Source organism: Garra rufa, chromosome 13 (assembly GCF_049309525.1).
Source record: "Garra rufa chromosome 13, GarRuf1.0, whole genome shotgun sequence".
Taxonomy (NCBI): domain Eukaryota; kingdom Metazoa; phylum Chordata; class Actinopteri; order Cypriniformes; family Cyprinidae; genus Garra; species Garra rufa.
Window position 1 is genome coordinate 32620833 of NC_133373.1, and position 20070 is coordinate 32640902.

The 20070-nt window shown below is 38.8% G+C and overlaps 2 protein-coding genes across 2 annotated transcripts; both read left to right on the forward strand.

Annotated features, from left to right (window-relative positions):
* The first annotated feature begins 1469 nt into the window (after nucleotides 1–1469).
* On the forward strand, nucleotides 1470–2572 carry srp9 (signal recognition particle 9). Its single transcript, XM_073817051.1, has 3 exons — nucleotides 1470–1631; nucleotides 1901–1969; nucleotides 2048–2572. The coding sequence occupies exons 1-3, from the start codon at nucleotides 1560–1562 to the stop codon at nucleotides 2165–2167; spliced, it is 261 nt and encodes an 86-aa protein (XP_073673152.1). The 5' UTR covers nucleotides 1470–1559; the 3' UTR covers nucleotides 2168–2572.
* A 2661-nt stretch (nucleotides 2573–5233) lies between these two features.
* Nucleotides 5234–12836, forward strand: ephx1 (epoxide hydrolase 1, microsomal (xenobiotic)). Its single transcript, XM_073816759.1, has 9 exons — nucleotides 5234–5296; nucleotides 6079–6272; nucleotides 6362–6542; nucleotides 7987–8205; nucleotides 8296–8425; nucleotides 9799–10013; nucleotides 10132–10240; nucleotides 10609–10731; nucleotides 12307–12836. Exons 2-9 carry the CDS (start codon nucleotides 6090–6092, stop codon nucleotides 12515–12517), a joined length of 1371 nt encoding a protein of 456 aa, XP_073672860.1. The 5' UTR covers nucleotides 5234–5296; nucleotides 6079–6089; the 3' UTR covers nucleotides 12518–12836.
* Nucleotides 12837–20070: the final 7234 nt, after the last annotated feature.

Sequence of the window (20070 nt, forward strand, 5' to 3'; positions counted from 1 at the left end):
CTTCTATGGCTTCTGCCTCTTCGACTTCAACTTCATTGACTTCTACATTTTTTACTTCTTCTGTGGCTTCTGCCTCTTCGACTTTTCTTCGACTTCTACTTCTTCGACTTTTTTCTATGGCTTCTGCCTCTTTGACTTTTTCTTCTACTTCTTCGACTTCTTTTATGGCTTCTGCCTCTTTGACTTCTACTTCTTCGACTTTTTCTAAGAGTTCTGCCTCTTTGACTTTTTCTTCCACTTCTACCTCTTCAACTTTTGGCTTCTGCCCCTTTGACTTTTTCTTCAACTTCTACTTCTTTGACTTCTTCTATGGCTTCTGCCTCTTCTACTTCTTCTAATGCTTCTGCCTCTTCGACCTTTTTCTTCGACTTCTACTTTGACTTCTTCTATGGCTTCTGCCTCTTCAACTTTTTCTTCAACTTCTTCTATGGCTTCTGCCTCTTCAACTATTTCTTTGACTTCTATTTCTTCGTTTTTTCCCATCGACTTCTACTTCTTTAACTTCTTCTATGGCTTCTGCCTCTTTGACTTTTTCTTTGACTTCTATGGCTTCTGCCTCTTCTAACTAATGAATCCTTAACTTTGAAATCAGTATGATCAACTTTATGCCTTTAACAAAGAAAATTTGGATTCAAGATACAACAAATCTCATAAATTACACTTGTAATGTTGTTAAAATTGTAATTGTTAATAGTTTACCTCTGAACACTTTTACTGACAAATTTGGGGAGAAGACAAATATTCCAAAACTTTCTGACAATACAATATGAGAATTAACTGCACAATTACTAGAAATGTACACCTTGGATATTATATAATTTGCATACATAAACAATTTGTGGAAAAATACACATTTTTAAAGATGTTTCTAACTCTGACTTTTCACCAATTCTGTACAATGGCCCATATAGTGGTTCTTAATACTCTCTTTAAAACCGGACATTTACGGACAAGTTTGTAGCTAGGATTACGGATAGGACGAGACACAAAGTTGTGTACCAGCAGGGAGCGCACCGAGGCTTAAAAAGCCGCTGAAAATCATCTCCTGAGCTGCATTCAAATCCGCAGGACGTTTTGAGTCTTACTGGAAGCAGTTGTAGCTAGAGCGCGTAATCTTAAAAAAATGATTAAAAAAGTTATCCTAATGGATATGTAACTAACATAGGTATTAAACTCCGATTAAGCAATTACTACAAAGTGATTTTAAATACAATCATCACAAACAACTATGATTGACCTACGTTGGCCAGCGCTGCAAAACGAAACAAGAACCACGTGACAACGCAGCAGCTAAGTTCCGCCCTCTTTTCAACTCATTTCACACTGGTTTCCTCTGAACCAATCACGATCCACAAATCCGACACGTACACTACGTAGTGTGTACACTTCAGTGTGCACGTTTTCTATTGGCGCGTTCAGCTGCCGACCAATCATAGTGCGTTTTTCCACGACTAAAGGTGGCCATATTTTATGCCACCTGGGTTTTGCTTCAAACAGCTGTATTTTGTTACGCCGCTAAAATATTTAATAAATACCCTATATTTAGTGTTTATTACATCATGCCTTATTATCAGACGTGGGAAGAGTTTGCTCGAGCTGCAGAAAAACTTTATTTGACGGACCCGATGAAGGTAAATGATAAACAACCCTTTTAGTTTGATGCTACTAGCTACAAGCACAGCTCATGTTCATGTATTTTACAGTCAAACGGCAACTTATCAAAGTTATGAAAATGTATTGTAGAGTAAATTCGCCATGTCGTCGGTGTGTAAAACATATTATATAATGTATATGTGCTTGTATGCTTCTAAACGTAACTGTCAGGCAGAGAAATGAAGTAGTATTCAAGCCTGAACCGTACTGATGTACTTTAACTGTCTTGTTAATGTTGTTTATTCAGGTCAGGGTGGTTTTGAAATATCGACACTGTGATGGAAACCTTTGCATGAAAGTCACAGATGATACTGTGGTAAGTTTTGTGTTTTTAAATGGGCTTTTTTTCTTGGTTCTATGTAGATCATGTTATATTTACTCTGTTTTCTTTCAGTGTTTGCAGTACAAAACTGACCAGGCCCAAGATGTAAAGAAGATTGAGAAACTGCATGGGAAGTTGATGAGATTAATGGTCTCCAAAGAGTCCCACAGTGGAGCTATGGAAACGGATTGAATGAATCAAAGGATCTGTTGGGATTGGACAGTTGTTTGTTACACAATCTGACTGACAATGAAAAGAGATGGATCTACAGGAGGATGGAGATGAAGTTTGGTTGATGTTTATTGACTATATACTGAGAATGTTCAAGATTCAATGCTCGTTTGGAGAGCAAGCAGCGAGAACATCCTACAAGAGGCTGATTTTTATGTTCCTGTTTGGAGGTCGGACAACATAGTAATGGTTATATAGCCGTTTTCATTTGGTCTGCCTATTATTTAATGTTTGGAGAAAGTTTTAACTGCGACATTTTTAAGCAGGACCTTCTTTATTTCTTAGATTACGATAAAAACCCAGTCCTGAAGTTTGTATATCTATGCATGATGTACAATGAACCTAAATAAATGTTTTGTTTTCTTATTTCATTTTACTTTACAAGCATTACTGTCAATATACTTTTAATGAGTGTCTTTAAGGGTCATTAAAAAAAAAAGTGAAGTGTATATATGTGACCCTGGACCACAAAACCAGTCTAAGTAGCAAAAAATACACTAGGTCAAAATAATTAGATTTTCTTTCATGACAAAAATTATTAGGATATTAAGTAAGGATCATGTTCCATGAAGATATTTTGTACTTTTTTTTTTTTTTTTTTTTGAAATATTTATTCAAACTTAATTTGATTAGTAATATGCATTGCTAAGAAGAACTTAATTTGGACAAGGTGATTTTCCCAATATTTTCATTTTCTTGCACCCTAAGATTCTAGATTTTCAAGTAGGGCTGCAACGATTCGTCGACGTTGTCGACAAAAATCGATAATAGAAATAGTCGACAATGAATTTCATTGTCGATGTTGTCGCCAGACAACCGAGTGAGGCATCTTTCTGCCGAGAATCGCACATACGCAGCTTCTATGCTGAGCGATAACATACAGAAATGGCGGCGTCCAACGCAGCAGCTGCGCGTACCAAAACACGCCCGTTTCACACATACTCCGTCTGCAGTGCGTTTTTTTTTTTTCCGCACCCATGTTAACGGATTAGAACGTTCACAATGTACGGACTGCAAACGCATTCTGTGTGAAAGCAAAACGAGTCTGTGCTTCTTCTGCACCGCATACGTAACGCACACGGACTGTAGACGCACTGCAGACTGAGTATGTATGAAACAGGCGTAAAGTTTGGGAGCATTTTAGCCTGCTACGGCGAATTAAAATATTACCTGCATGGTTTGTAAAGCAGTCCTTGCGCATCAGGGCAGCACCTTTGTGATGCACGATCATTTAAAGAGAAAGCACGTCGGACAGTTGAATGAAACGGAGTTTGGCTGGCCTCGGTAAGATTTAAATAACTTGAAAGCCAATACGTTTTGTTTTGGATATACATTTTTGTTTACTGTTTTATTGCTGCTGATGGTTTACAGGAAGAAAATGTTTACTTGATTTTAATTTATTTTTTCTTATAAAACAAATGTGCCTGTCCATTAAAAAAATTATAGAGTTTCTTAATTTATGCATTTATGTCTGTACTGACCGAGCACTGTGCCTAATTGGTTTTAGACAGGGCATTTTTATTTACTTTTAGTATGAATTGGCCTATCAGCAGCAAAATATGCATTTTTCATTGAAGTACCCCCTTCTTTCTTGTGTTTACTATAATTTTCCACATAATTAAAGCAATCTCATGCTAAATTTGAGAAAAATTGAATAATTATCCGATTAGTCGACTAATCGTTTCAATAGTCGGTGACTAGTCGACTATTAAAATAGTCGTTAGTTGCAGCCCTATTTTCAAGTAGTTGTATCTCAACCAAATATTGTCTAATTTTAAAAATTTTGACCCTTATGGCTGGTTTTGTGGTCTACATATGCTTCTGTCCAAAAACACTTTTTCTTAAGATGGTTGTGGACTGAAGGGTGTCAGTTTTATAAAAAACTGAAACTACTCGATGTTTTAGAAATTGTAAACTAGTTTTTAAACAATTTAAAAGGATGGTTCATCTTCAGAACAAAAATGAAGGCTATTTTGGCTATATTTTGAGCCTGCATAGACAGCAACACAACTACCTAGATCAAGCCCCAAAAACTTAGTAAAGACATCATTAAAATACTCCATATTTTATGAAGCTATGAGATTACTTTTTGTGCTCAAAGAAATTGAAAATAATGACTTAGTTTATTCAATATTTTTTTCACTCCTGGGACAGTCTGTGTGATTTGACCATGGTAGGACTCTTGCTATAAGAGTTATTTTGTGTTTTGATGATGAACGAAAGGCCTTACAGGTTTGGAACAACATGAGGGTGAATAATTAATGACAGAATTTGTATTTTTTGGTAAACTTTTCCTTTAAAACTTTGGTTTTATATCTATTGAAATGTCTGTATTGGTTAATAGATACAATTTATTATTCACAGGAAATCTGGCCTACCTGCTTAGATGACTTTCCAGTAACTTTATGCCCTTAAACTGCCATGTTTAAAGTAGCAACATGGGTTCCTCAGGCGGGCAAAATCTTGTCAGGATGTACAGCTGCTGTGGTAAAACATTGATAGCACAACCACTCAGTACACGGCACGCTATACCACCATTATTGACATATTTTGTGAGTACGTTTAACAAAAGTAACTGATATAAATCGTAGTGAATCATAAGTGTTTTACCTCAGAAAACCCGCCCTCCTGTCAGTCTCCCTGAGCGGGCGCTGTTCCAGTCAGGCATACAAATATAAATTGTTTACTTAGGTGCAATAAAAAAAAGCTTTATTTTTGGACACAGTTGTACTATTTTGATTTCTAGAACGTTTTTATTGTAAAAGGTTATTACCTAACTGATTTCTTGAACGTTTTTATTGCGAAAGGCTATTACCTAACTACAACAATCACAATGCAAATTTGTGAAATGTGAAAACGTTTGCTTGGTGTGCATTTATTTTGTAACACAATAAAACCACCACTATTTTTTGAAAGAAGTAAACGAATATTACATAACAGAACAAAACTGCTTTTCACAATAAAAGGTAGCGTGCGCAGCGCCTGACTATATTGTGACCATTATGTGACTACATTTCCCATGGTGCATTGGGGGTGTGTTACTGCGTCTTGGTGCTAAACGATCGCAGCGTTACTTTGCTACTTATTGAGGTGAGTGTGCTTCATGTCTGGCATTATTAACCATGGCGTTTTTGCAGATTTTACCTAGACTGTCAATTATTATTAATCTCAACAGCAACAGAATAATAAGCAACAGCATATCAATCGGTTAGCGTGTTTGTATGGCTCGATCTATACATGTACAATTATGACTGTCAAATCACTGGTTATGCAACAACTTATTCGTTCAACAATAATAAGTTTGTTAAGGTAAATGCAATTAAAAAGTAACTTCTGTGCAGGTTATGTTAACTGCTTGGTGGTTCACCGAACTGAAAAGTTGCTTAGGCTCTTACTAAAATTCCACTAAAATTCTTTAGCCTCTTAGAATAAATTATTTATTCAGATAGTTAAAACTGTGTATATCAGTTGTTTGTGCAGAAAAGGTAATATGTCAGATGAGGTTGTCTATTTTGATCTTTATTTTGTAAATAATTCATAATTAGAACAGCCCACATTTTGACATTCCTGTTTACAGGGTATTTAGTCTGCATTGGGAGTTAGACAGAGAAGAGCTTTGTCATGCATTATCCCCCAAATGTTGTAACTACAGAGCTTTGACCATTCTAATCCCAGTGCTGGTAATGTTGTGCAACAATAAACCTTTGCTCCATTCTCTTGCATGCATGCGTGCATTAAAAGCACATTGCCTAGTGGTTGTATGAAAGGTTGCAGGTTCAAACTCTGCAATCCGTGAGCAGTCGCCATTTATCCCTTGAGAAAGACACTCAGCTTACACCAAAGAGATAAAAATGTTATTTGCTTCATTCCAGGGCCCTAAACTATGTACACAGAGTTGGCAGTGGCGTTGGGGCTCGGAGCGGTGGTAGCCTGGGTATTCCTGAAGAAGAGAAAGACTGTCCTGAAAACTCAGGATGGGTGGTGGGGTGTGGGAGCTTGTCCCCAAGGACCCGAGGATGACAGCATCCGCCCTTTTAAAGTTGAGACAACTGCAGAAGAGATTGAGGTAAATCTCAATAACATTTCACATAGTTGTTTCAGTGGAAATACTTTTTGGTATTTTGTCTTTAGCAAAAGCTCCTTTATATTTCTTAGGATCTGCACCGCAGGCTAGATCAGACCCGCTCCTTTCCTTCTCTTGAAGACAGTCAGTTTCACTATGGCTTTAACTCCAAATACCTTGAGAAGGTTGTGTCTTATTGGAGGAATGATTTTAACTGGAAGAAGCAAGTGGATAAACTGAACAAATATCCTCATTTCAAAACCAAAATCGAAGGTGAGCCCTGACTAGTATAAAGATATAGTAAAGTTGTGGTCACATTAGTGAAATTTCCGACACAATTCTGCATGAAAAACACAAAAGATTTACAAAATGCATTGCAGATTTCACACAGATCATGCAAACTTTCACAGAGCAACGGTAAATGCACCTCAAAGGAATAGTTTAATAATGATTTTAAATACAGCTGACAATTGACTCAGGCCAGACTCATATAGATGAGTTTGTTTCTTCATTTGAAAGGTTTGGGAGCTATTCAGCATTCCATATATGAATGAAAGTCCATATAGCTGATAAAAACAACAGAATAATCCACAAGCAATCCACACGACTCTAGTCTGTCAATAAATATATTTTTTTTTTTTTACTTTAAACCATCCATAATCCCATTCCCAGTCTAAAATACCATTCCATAATCAATAGTAATGCTTCCTTCATTGAAACTTCCTTCATCCCCTGTTCTTCAAAATCCACTGTTGGACTGTTTTTGCTTGTAAACAGTGCTTGATCTGTACATATTTCTCTCCTGATTCAGACTAGACAGCTTTTTCACTGTAAAAATACGTATTATGGATAGAGGACTCATATTTTAGACAGAAGCAGTGGTTTGAAATTAAAAACATTAAGGATTTGATTCGTACAAACACAAAGCTTTTCGATTCAAGACATTAATTGATCAACTAAAGTGATATTGTGTATTATTTTGATGTCTTTATCAGCTGTTTAAAATCTCATTGTGATGGCACCCATTCACTGCAGAGAATAAATTCAATTGTAAGCAAATAATGTAATGCTAAAATTTTCCAAAAATATTTATTCCTTTAAAACTACAGGCGAACCAAAATTTATTCAGACACCTTCAACATTTCTCACATTATCATAGTTTATTTGCTATAGTTTAGAAAATGGTAATAAAATATAACAAGAACTCAAGTTAAACTGTGTCAGAACAAATTCATCTTGATAATGTCAGATAACTTTGATAGAAAGTTATGTAATGGATTACAGTCAACCAAAATTCAGACAACTATTATAACACACCTATCAAGTTACCAAGCAATGCTCAATTTTGTTCAGTCTGTGGTGTAAAAAGGTTGCATTAGCAAATTAAGAAAAAACACTTAAGCAAAACATGGTCAGGTCAAAATGACTGAATAATTTTTTTAATCAGTTTTACTGGTAGTCCGCTGTATAAAGAATTTTTGGGTATAATATGTCACAGTTTACTGTATTTTGCTATCCTTACTGACATAAATGAACTATAGTGTCCTGCACCCACTAGTAAAAAAATATCAAAAATTTGATCTGGTGTCTGAATAATTTTTGGTTTGACTGTATATTTTTCACTGAGAGATGCTTATGTTTTTTGCATATATCATCAGTAGTACATCACAACTGATTCCATTTTAATTCTGTGTTGTGTTGTCCTCTATAACAAAAGGTATTGATATTCACTATGTTCATGTGAAACCGAAGAACCTGCCTGAGGGAACCCGTGCTCTGCCTCTGATGATGGTACATGGATGGCCAGGCTCCTTCTATGAGTTTTATGGTATCATCCCCCTACTCACGGAGCCATCCAATCCGGATGACATAACCTTCGAAATCATTTGTCCCTCAATACCTGGTTATGGTTTCTCAGAAGCCCCACATAAGAAAGGTAAAGGGCAAACAACCCAACCTAACAGATTCAAACATGTATATTTTTCATGTTTTGCATTTTTTAACGATCAAAATGTGTTTTGCACAGGTTTTGACGGTGTATGTGCAGCACACATATTCAATAAACTGATGAAGAGGCTTGGTTTCAACCAGTACTATGTTCAGGGAGGAGACTGGGGCTCACTTATTACCACTAATATGGCCCAGCTGGACCCCAAGTATGTATAAAAGTAGTGGCTCTTGACTCTTCATGTCTCTCCAAGTCTCCACTTTATCCACATTTCTAATAAGTTTCCCTTGGAAGTTCACATTTACAAGTTGGGAAGTAATTACAACATTAGATGCAATAAATTTGAAGCAAAATGGCATTGTAGCTTTTCTATAAAAAAAAATCTAGGGCTCCTCTCGACTCGAAGATTTTTCTGGTTGACTAGTAGTCATTCATTCGAAGCATTAGTCGGCTATTAGTCACACGTTTATTAATAAACCATATAAATCATAATAATGAGCCTTTAAGTGCTTACATAGCCTAATAAGCGTTCAAGTGCGCACAAAAAAAGCCACAGCACATCGGCAGATAAAATAATTATGAATGTGCTAGGGAGAAACAGCAAGGAGACTGCATTAACGTTTTAATAATTTATTGATAAACTAGCGCTTTCTTTTTGTTTTCGGTTTAAGAGATGAAGTCGGCAAAACTGATTTATCATGGATGCAACTATATGCATGTATGTTTCATACGGATTACATAATCTGAGAATATTTGTTTTCTGTTTGAATTGATTTATTTAAAAGTAGACATTTCACTCTCTATAGCAGGGTTCCTCAAATCTTACCCTGGAGGTCCAATGCGCTGCAGAGTTTAGCTCCAACCCTGATGAAACTCACCTACCTGTGATTCTCTAATGATCCTGAAGACCTTGATTAGCATTCTCAGGTGTGTTTGATTAGGGTTAGAGCTAAACTCTGCAGTGCATTGGACCTCCAGGGTAAGATTTGAGGATCCCTGCTCTATAGATACATTTCTCATGTCTGTAAGGCAAGTATACACAGAGTCTCGAAGTTTTGTGCTCAAGTCGCTGAGAGACTGAGACGACAGAAAGCGCATCCTGTTTGCTTTCATTATTTTACAAAAGCACAACGTGTTGTTGTTATTGTGAGAGCACCAGCGCCTCCATCTGTCATGCAGTAAACGCACTATTATTCTGCTTCCACACTCGGCAAAGACACTTGAATAGCACACATTTTTCTAGGTTAACATTAGATTGAGCTGCCATGTAAAGTTGCTACTACTTAAATACTGTATTTCAGATGAAAAGCCATATTTGAGGTCGATGAATGATAGGTGAGCTTTAGAATCTCCTGCCCGATGTACTACATTACCACATAGACCAGACATTAACAATCTGTCCGTCATGGACTGCGTGACTTCGCCACTTCCTGACTATTTTTTTTTCCGGAGACTTCGCGAATACAAATTTGGTCCAAGCCTCTTCTTTAGGGGGCCGCCCTAAAAAATCTGAAATAAACAGATTTCAAGTACTTGAAAGATTTCAACAATTGACTTGTTGTTCATCTTTGTTCTCCTCAGTGCTGTGAAAGGCCTCCACATTAACTTTGCTCCTCCGGGAAAAGCAGGCCTCCTAATGATGTTGTCTATATTTTTTGGTCGCCGATTCCCCAAACTCTTCGGCTTCACTGAGCATGATGTGAAACGTCTTTTTCCGTCTATGCAAAAACTTGTAATAGACGCAATAAGGGAGTCTGGATACATGCACATACAGTCGACTAAACCTGACACTGCAGGTGAGTACAACTTTTAATACATTCCTTTAAGAATTTGTTGTGACATTGGTTGATTGGATTATATATTTAGTGTTATTAAACAACAGAATTGGATTTGAAGCTTGACTGTATTTCACAGGCCGTGGATTGAATGACTCTCCCGTTGGTTTGGCTGCCTACATTTTGGAGAAATTTTCAACCTGGACTGATCCTGATTTTAAGAAGCTTGAGGATGGTGGGCTGGAGAGGTAGTCATTTTTGAGTTCTTTTTCCTTAATGTAGAGGTAAGCTTATGGGTGAGACTTCCAGTTCATTAGCCACTATAAAGAAAAATATCAAGAAGAATAAAGAATAAACGGTAAAGCTGTTGCACTACAAACCAGTGTGTTTATAATTAAGATAATACATTAAAATAATATGGTAAGACACACCAATTTGCAATATCAAGCCGCAAAATGAGCTGTTTTGTACAGCTAAAAATAGATGAACGGGGATGAGACCAGAAGACAAACCCGTAAAATGTACAAATGGCTGCGCCCACTCTTATGGAAAGGAAAAAGGTGGATAGGTCAGTGAAATGTCGGTTTAGTTAAATAATCTGTTGATTCCCCAACAGGAAGTATTCTCTTGATGATCTTCTGACAAATGTGATGATCTACTGGACCTCTAGATGCATTATATCCTCAATGCGTTTCTATAAGGAGAATTTTAGCAAAGGCCTGAACCAGCTCCATGCAAAGTAAGAGAACTACAGGCTTTGATTAACATTATGTGAAGCTGTATTTTCTGTTTAGTACTCATCAATACTGTGTTCCTAAAAGTATTTAGGCTGTGTGTAAATATGTACACTACTGTCAGGGGTCAGCAAAATATATTTTGATGCTTTAAGTTTCTTATACTAAACAAGGATGCATTTATATATGGAAGCCCATTTCCGCCACTGAACAAAAAAAAAGGTTATTGCGACTTTTTATTCCACAATTCTGACTTTTTTTCACATAATAGTGTGTTACAAACTCGCAATTCAGACTTTTTTTCTCAGAATTGTGAGATAAAAACTCGCAATTGCAAGTTATCAAGTCTAGTTTTGAGGGGAAATGACTGATATGTTCTCAGAATTGCAAGTTTATATCTTACAATTCTGACTTAACTCAGAATTGTTTAAAATCCGAATGGCAAGATATAAACTCACAATTCTAAGTTTATAAATTGAGAAGTCAGAATTGCCAGTTTGTATCACGCAATTCTGACTTCATAACTCGCAATTGCGAGTTTATATCAAGCAAATTGAAAAAATAAGTCAGAATTGCCAGTTTGTATCACATAATTCTGACTTTATAACTCGCAATTGTGAGTTTATATCACGCAAATGGAGAAAAAAAGTCTGAATTGTGAGTTAATACCACACTATTCTGACTTAATTTCTCAGAATTGCAAGTTATATCTCACAATTCTGACTTTATAACTCGCAGTTGGGACTTTAGATCATGCAATAGACTTAATTTCTCAGAATTGCAAGTTTATATTTCAATTCTGAGAAAAAAAAAGTCAGAATTGCCAGTTTGTATCATGCAATTTTAACTTTATAACTTGCAATTGCGAGTTTATGTCTTAAGAATTTAAAATAAAGTCAGAATTGCCAGTTTGTATCAGATAAATCTGACTTTATAACTCGCAATTGTGAGTTTATATCACGCAAATGGAGAAAAAAAGTCTGAATTGTGAGTTGTTATCACACTATTCTGACTTAATTTCTCAGAATTGCAAATTTATATCTCAAAATTCTGACTTTATAACTCGCAGTTGGGACTTTAGATCATGCAATAGACTTTATTTCTCAGAATTGCAAGTTTATATTCCAATTCTGAGAAAAAAAAGTCAGAATTGGCAGTTTGTATCACGCAGTTCTGACTTTATAACTTGCAATTGCGGGGTTTGTATCATAAGAATTGAAAATAAAGTCAGAATTGGCAGTTTGTATCACATAATTCTGATTTTATAACTCGCAATTGTGAGTTTATATCACGCAATTCTGACTTTATAACTTGCAATTGCCAGAAAAATAAATTGTAAGATATAGTTTTTTTAATGTTTTTATTTAGTGGTGGGAATGGGCTTCCATATTTATTTGATGAAAAATAAAGTACAAACAGTAATATTGTAAAATATTGCAATTTAAAATGACTGTTTCTATTTGAATAAAAATAAAAAATAAAATGTATTATCGATGTTGAAAACATTTAAGATGCTTGAAATTTATGTGGAAGTCATGTTTACTTAAAATCGACTTTACTTTCACTTTTTTACCCAATAGGCTTCCAGTTTCCGTTCCGTCAGCTGTGGCATCATTCCCCAATGAGGTGATGCACTCCCCTAAATTGTGGGTGAAACAGAAATACCATAACCTCAAGACTTACACCCCCATGGCTCGCGGGGGCCATTTTGCTGCTATGGAGGAGCCGCAGTTACTGGCAGAGGATGTTCAGAACTTTGTCAAGATTGTGGAAAAGAGAAAGAAGAAATAAACAATTCTATATCTTTTCATTCATATTCATGGGACTAATGGACGTCCCATGAATTATGAAGTAATAAATCAACCCCTGGACCACAACAAACTGCTAATCCTAATCATTACGGTATCAGAAACTATTATATTAACTATTATAATCAAATAGCGCTGTTTAATCCTAGAAATGTATTAACACAATTTTATTTGTATTATGTGCCTTTGTTTTATTTTAATTTAAATGATTATATAATGACATGAGCTTACTTTTGATATATTTCAGTGATTATTTATGGAGATGCTGAAGCATTTTGACAATTTTTGAATGGGACCACAGGAGTAATTGTAACACTTGGCTACTGAATTGGGAGCAATTAATAGATTAATTTGCTACACTAAAAGTAGATGAAGTAGATTGCTCAGAAGATTTTAGAGATCGTAAGGGAGGTGGCGGGTTGTGGTAAGGAGTAACAGACAATCACAAGTTGAATTTGAAATTTGAATGTAATTGTTTCTTTTGATGTAAATTGGAAATGAATGAACAAAAAAACAATTTACAATGTCCTACAACAATGTACAATAAAGATTAATGAAAACTTTCCCTGAGTGCACTCTTCTTTACCCCAATAGTATACACGGACCGGTCATTTAAATTTCAGAGGAAAAAAAAAATAAAAAAAAATAAAATAATAAATTAAAATAAATAAAATGAAAGTGAAAATGACAGAATTGGCTTTTCTCTCAAAATACCACAGCTGTCCCTAGAAGGACATCATATACAATCACATAAGTTACAGGTAACTCTTTCCCTTAGTAGTTCAATGTTCTGTAAGTACTGATCAGTTCTTTTCTTTTGTTTCTTTCTTTTTTTATTAAGTCCCTCAAGAGAGGAAGCTTACTTCTTTAGACTGGGACTGACTTGCTTTTATAAAGCAAGGTTGACAGTTGAAAGAAAGGATATTGTCCTCTTTATGATGTGTCGTCCTTTTCGTCTACAGCAGTCGTGGTTGGCTCGCCATCCAATGTGATGTTCACAAGATGCAACAGAAATCAGCAGTCGCAATCCGTAGTATTGAGATTGGAAAATGAGAAAATAAAACACACAAAAAAAACCTGGCCTCTGTATCAAATGCTTTTTTTTTCACACAGGCACGTCTTTTACACAGGCACGCGATCTACAATGGCGTCGAGGAACTCTCAAATTGATTTAACTCTCACACAGGCGCGTGTCTCTTACACACTCGCACATGGCCAACAATGGCGTCAGTAAACTCTATGTTCAGGTTTGCTCTTATGCAGGCGTTTTTTCCATACTGGCGCGTGTGACCAGCAATGGTGTCTGCGAACGAGTAAAACTGTGATTACTGCTCAGTCGGCTTCTTCAGCGCCCCGACGCTTGAATTAATTAAATTTATCTTCCTTACACGTTACAGAGAAACTTTTTAATGTTTTTAATTCTATGAATCCGATCGCGGAGTTCAGATCATGTCTTTCACGTCTTCTCTATCAACTGCTCGCCTTCTCTCTATCATTGCGCATGCACGTCACACGTAGAGTGCGCAATGACAACGAGCTCTCATTGGTTAATAACTTATCTTCTAAATATGCTAAATTGATTAATTTTTAAATCTTCTTTAATACTTCACTTAGCTTTTTGTTTACTTTTAATACAAGAATATAATGTTACCAACTGGGAAAAAAATTATGATTCACTTCAAGTAGACTTCAATTAACCAGGGTTACATTCTCCCCTCCTGAATTTATGCAAGTCCCTTTGCATGTTCGGCTTGGTTGACTAGTTACCGCACCCTGGAAAGCATTAGATATTAAGGGAAAGATATTCTGATCTTCATCCCCACCAAGAGACTTAACAAACGCTGAATTCAGGCCTTGAAACAAAGACTGAACCACATATATTAAGGGGTTTCCTGGCTGAAAATAAGTAAGTCGTTCTGGTCTCTCTCTCTGTCTACCAGAGCGTCTTGGCTGAGTGTCTGTGCTTTCTATTTCACCTTCTGAGAGTTGCTCTGTTTCTATTGTAGGAAAATCTGAATTCTCAACAACACCGGTTACTTCAACTCCTTTATCAATAGGATCACCCCCTACAACTTCAATTTGGCCTTCATCAGGTAAGTTTCTTTGTGCAGGGATCTCAAGAACATTCTCAGGTAAGTACTCGTCTGGATCAACTGAAGGTAAGTTGTCGCTGGAAAGTTCAACAGGTAAGTATTCACTCTGATCTCTTTGCGAAACTCTGCCCCTCAGAAGGGTTTGTTTGGCTGAATTATCATTAGAATCATCACGCACTGTTTCTATTTCTTTACAGATTTGATGAACTGTAGAAAAACGCACTGTCTCCATGTTTGGAGGATGATCGTACGCACAATACGGATTTCCTTCCTCAAAATCAGAAGGAGCATCGTCATCAATTGACGCAACATCAGGTTTATGTCGTGTTCTAGGTCTCGAAATGGATCTGCCTAGCACAGGTGTTTCAACATCAGGTGATGGTAAGAATCCGCAAGGAAGCAACAGGTCTCTGTGAAGAGTACGCAACGGACTGTCCTTTCTCTCCGGACGGACTGTATAAACCGGCAACCCAGCTGCCTGCTTCACTACAACGTACACCTCAGACTCCCACTTGTCTGCCAACTTGTGCTTCCCACGTAACCTAACGTTCCTTACCAACACTCGGTCGCCTATCTCCAAAGAGCAATGAGTTACAGATTTGTCAAATCTAGCTTTGTTCCTTTCTGCGCTTTTTGACATACCACATGATGCAAGGAGATAGCTCTCTTTTAGATTGGTTTTCAGGTGCTTGACATACTCTGAGTGAGACTGACGTGGGCTATCTTGATACGGCAATCCAAAAGCAAGGTCAACAGGTAACCTGGGTTGACGCCCAAACATCAATTCATATGGTGTAAACCCAGTGACCTCATGCCTTGTACAATTGTACGCATGAGCCAATGGCTTTACAAAATCTCTCCAACGGGACTTGTCTTTTTCTTCTAAGGTACCTAGCATACCGAGCAAGGTCCTATTAAAGCGTTCGACAGGGTTTCCCCTAGGATGGTAAGGGGTTGTTCGAGTTTTCTTAACACCAGCCATGTCACAGAGCTCTTTGATTGTGCGCGATTCAAAATCTGGGCCCTGATCGCTATGAAGGCGCTCAGGGAACCCATAGTGTACAATAAAGTGCTCCCAAAGGCATTTCGCAACTGTTCTTGCCTTTTGGTTGGGGGTAGGTACTGCCACCGCGTATTTATTAAAGAAATCGGTGATCACCAAGATGTCTCTGGTATTACTTTTGTCAGGTTCTAATGAGAGAAAGTCCATACAGACTAACTCTAGGGGTCTTGTGGCTTGAATATTAACCAGTGGTGTGGCTTTTTGAGGTAATGCTTTCCTCCTCACACAACGACCGCACGTCCTGATCTTTTGTTCTACTTCCACAGCCATCTTTGGCCAATAAAAGCGAGACCTGACCAAATCAAGAGTCCTCTCTACCCCCATATGACCCATGCTGTCATGCAAACTGTTCAGCACAGAGGGTCGCAACTCTTCCGGAAGTACAAGCTGGTAAGTCACTAAATCCTCCAATTGTCTTCTTCGATAAAGGACTCCATCTTTTAATTCAAGACGATTCCACTCTCTTAGAAAGAAAGGAAGGTCTGGGAGTTCCTTCCTTACTGTTGGTGACGGTTTCTCTCCAGACTCCAAGTAAGATATTACTTCCCGAATAACTGGATCTGCCCTTTGCTCGTCACAGAGGTTCCTGGACAAGTAAGATACAACAGGTAACCCCTCAAATGCACTTTCTTCTTCATAGCTATCAGGTACAGCATCAGGGTGCAACGCAAGAGACTCAACAAGGGTGGTGCTGCTCCCACAGTCTGTTGACTGCATGACTAGGTGCTTCTCACAGATAGCTTGAACTACGTCACTTGTAGCATCACAAGAATCTGCAGATTCAACAAGATGATGCTGCATAAATTGCTGAATCCGTTCATGCTCTTTTTGAGATGCAGGGTTCTCGGCCAACTGATCTTGAGGTCGCCTTGATAGACCATCAGCATCAGCATTTAGTTTGCCTGCTCTGTACTGTAACTTAAAGGAAAAAGTGGAAAGAGCAGCAAGCCACCGGTAGCTCGTTGCGTCTAGTCTCGCTGTGGTAAGTACGTAAGTTAAAGGGTTGCTGTCTGTAATGACAGTGAATTGGCTGCCAAACAGATAGTCCCTAAATTTTTCAGTTACTGCCCATTTAAGGGCAAGGAACTCAAGTTTGTGGGCTGGGTAGTGGGACTCACTGCGGGACAGACCCCTACTTGCAAATGCAATGACTCGCATCTGCCCTTCCTGTTCCTGATACAAGGCGGCTCCCAACCCCTTGGTGCTGGCGTCTGTGTGTAGAAAGTAGGAAAGTTTGGGGTTTGCAAAGCCCAACACAGGTGCAGTAGTCAGTTTGTTGATGACAGATCTGAAGGCATCTTCACAGAGTGGTGTCCAGCGACCCCCAAAGGGCTCTTTAGGATTGTGGTATGGACCCTTACTCTCACTTTGTTTACCACCTTTCCTAGTCGGGGGGTACCCTACGGTTAGGTCAGTGAGTGGTTTCACTACCTTAGAGTAATCCCTAATAAATCGGCGGTAATACCCCGAAAAGCCCAGAAACGACCTCAGTTCCCTAAGGTTTGTGGGACTCGGCCAGGTTTTTAAGGTTTGTATTTTCTCTGGATCTGTCTCTACTCCACGTTCCGAAACGATGTGTCCTAAGTAACGCACAGAAGTCTGGAAGAATTTACATTTTTCAAGGGCGAGTTTTAACCCATATTCTCTGAGTCGAGAAAGAACCTTCAACAGCCGTCTTTCATGCTCTTCCAAAGTCTCAGAAAATATGATCAAATCGTCCAGGAAGACAAGTACTTCCTTTAGGTTAATATCTTCCATACACTTTTCCATCAGTCTCTGGAAAGTACTTGGGGCATTAGTGACCCCTTGGGGCATGCGGTTAAATTCCCAAAACCCCAAGGGACAGACAAAGGCGGTTTTGGGTTTGTCTGCTTCTTCTACTTCAATCTGGTAATACCCAGACTTCAAGTCGAGCACAGAAAACCATTTTGAACCAGTTAAAGCAGAAAAAGTTTCCTCGAGATTGGGTAATGCATAAGCATCTCTCACTGTCTGAAGATTTAACTTTCTATAGTCTATGCACAACCGTACATCCCCGTTTTTCTTCCGCACCACTACAATAGGCGAGGAAAAAGGCGATTCAGACTCTCGGATAACGTTGCTTGCAAGAAGATCGCGCAGGTGTTTTCGGACAGCTTCTAGATCCTGTGGATGGATAGGTCGTGCCCTATGCTTAAACGGAGTCTCATCATGCAACTGTATTCGATGTTTCACTTTTTGTGTATGACCAAAGTCTAAATCATGCTGACTGAAAACATCGGGCATTTCTCTGAGCTTTGCAGAAATTCGATCCCGCCACTCTTGTGACAATGGGGAGTCATTGAAGTTCAGGGCAAAATTTGACTCCTGAACAGACTGGTGCTTACTAACAGGGGAAACACTCGGTTGGGGAAGCACAGACTCAATTGCATGCAACTCAGCAATTATGCATCTCTGAGGAATAGATACATCATGCTCCGTTTCGTTTTTAAGTACCACAGGTAACCGGACAGGCTGACTATTAGAAAGGGTAAGTAGGCAACGTTTTACAAACACACCACCAGGTAAGGAGGAGCCAGATGGGTGTTCTACTACTACACATTTATCTAACCCACCAGGCACTGTAACCGAACCCTCCACAACAACAGTTTGGCCGGCGGACATGATCTCAGGTACGTTGCTCCTAAATCTGACTTGACCCAAAACACCACTTGTGTTTTGCTTTCGTCTCATCTCAAGGGTTTTCAAAACCACCCTATACCCAAATAAGGATGGCTGGTGCATTTGGGAATTTGCATTTACCTGCTGCTCATAAAGGATGTCGAGAGTGTTTGTGCCTATTAAAACCAAGGGCTGAGTGTGAGATCTCACATCTGGAACAACTAATGCAACGGTAGCCACCTCAACAGCCGTACCCAGAAAGTCTTCAGGAAAAGTAATATTTACCTTTATGTAGCCGTCGTACGGAACAGAAAGGCCATTAGCACCTTCTACCTCAAGTATATCATCCAGGGAGTTAATTGGGTATGCTGAGAGGTGTTGGTCATAAAAAGATTTGGGCACAGTGGTGACCTGTGATCCAGTGTCTAGCAGACAATGGCATTTCTCACCAGCTATGCTGACTTCAGCAACACATCTAGCACCAACCAGGCCCCTGGGAAGGCTTGCACTCTGGCTCTTAGGACTCTGACATTTCTTGAAGACACGGTTTACAATGGGATGACTCGATTTGGACTCAGCTCCTGTTTGTCCCACAACAGGAGCTGACATTAGTTTAAATTAGAGCTAGCAGTGGAATTCTGCGATTCCCACTGTAACTGTTTCTCCCTGAGCAGTCTACGTTTTGTAGCAACAAGCTCAGAATTTGGCTCAGAAGTACAGGATAATGCGATGTGGCCGTCTTCACCACATGTGAAACAGTACCACGGTCTAGGTTTATCTGTTGGTTTCCTGTTGACAGAAACTGCACCCACAGCAGCGCCTGACTTCTTTCGATCGGATGGTATAGGCCTTTTTCTTGTGACCTCTTGTGACGGAGCTTTGTTTTGATGCTTTGATTGGACCGCAAGATTGGCTAACTGACTCTGAAGCTTAATAATCTGCTTCTTTAACTCGCGTGTTTCTGTTTCAAGAGGGTTCACTCTTGGAGCCTCCTCCGGTTCTAATTCAGCAGAAACCCATGCTTTCTGAGAGTGCATAAGCGCTTTCTGCTTGGAAGACCCCAGATGCTGCTTCATTCGAGTTGCTTTCGCAGTGTGCTTATCCTCCTCTGTACGAAGCAGAAGCAGAAGCTGAGCAAAAGAAGGAGGATTGTTCCGCTTTTGTTCTAGTCGCAGTTCGGTGATGAGGTCATTATCCCAGCAGCCTCTGCAGAACTGCTTGAGAAGATGCCGGTCTGCCTCCTCTGGGATGATACCCCCTCGTTTTACTGTTGCACTTAGTGCCGACTGCAGCCTATACAGATAAGTGGACGGCCTTTCACCTGCATCCTGCAAGGTATTCATGAATTTCGCTAACAATTCATCTCCATCTTCCACAGCTCCAAAAGCAGAATCCAGCAGCTGGAGGTAAGCAGAAGGGGAAGAGTCAGGATTCAAATGCTTTACAACATCAGCTGCAGGAGGTAAAAGACTGTCTAGTATCCGCCTAGACACATGCAGGTCAGACAAAGAAGGATCTTTCAAGATGAATTCGACACTAGAACGCCAAATGTCATAATCTACTTCATTGCCAGGCCTAGGGCATTTCCCGGAAAATACTCTCAGCCTGGGTTGTACATGCCCTTGAGCAGCCACTTCACCACTTCGTACAACGTGCTCAACAACAAGTCGCTGGACTTCGGGTGGATTAAGAATTCTGGATGAAGCGTGAAGGGTGGGCTCAATCAAGTCGATAGGAATA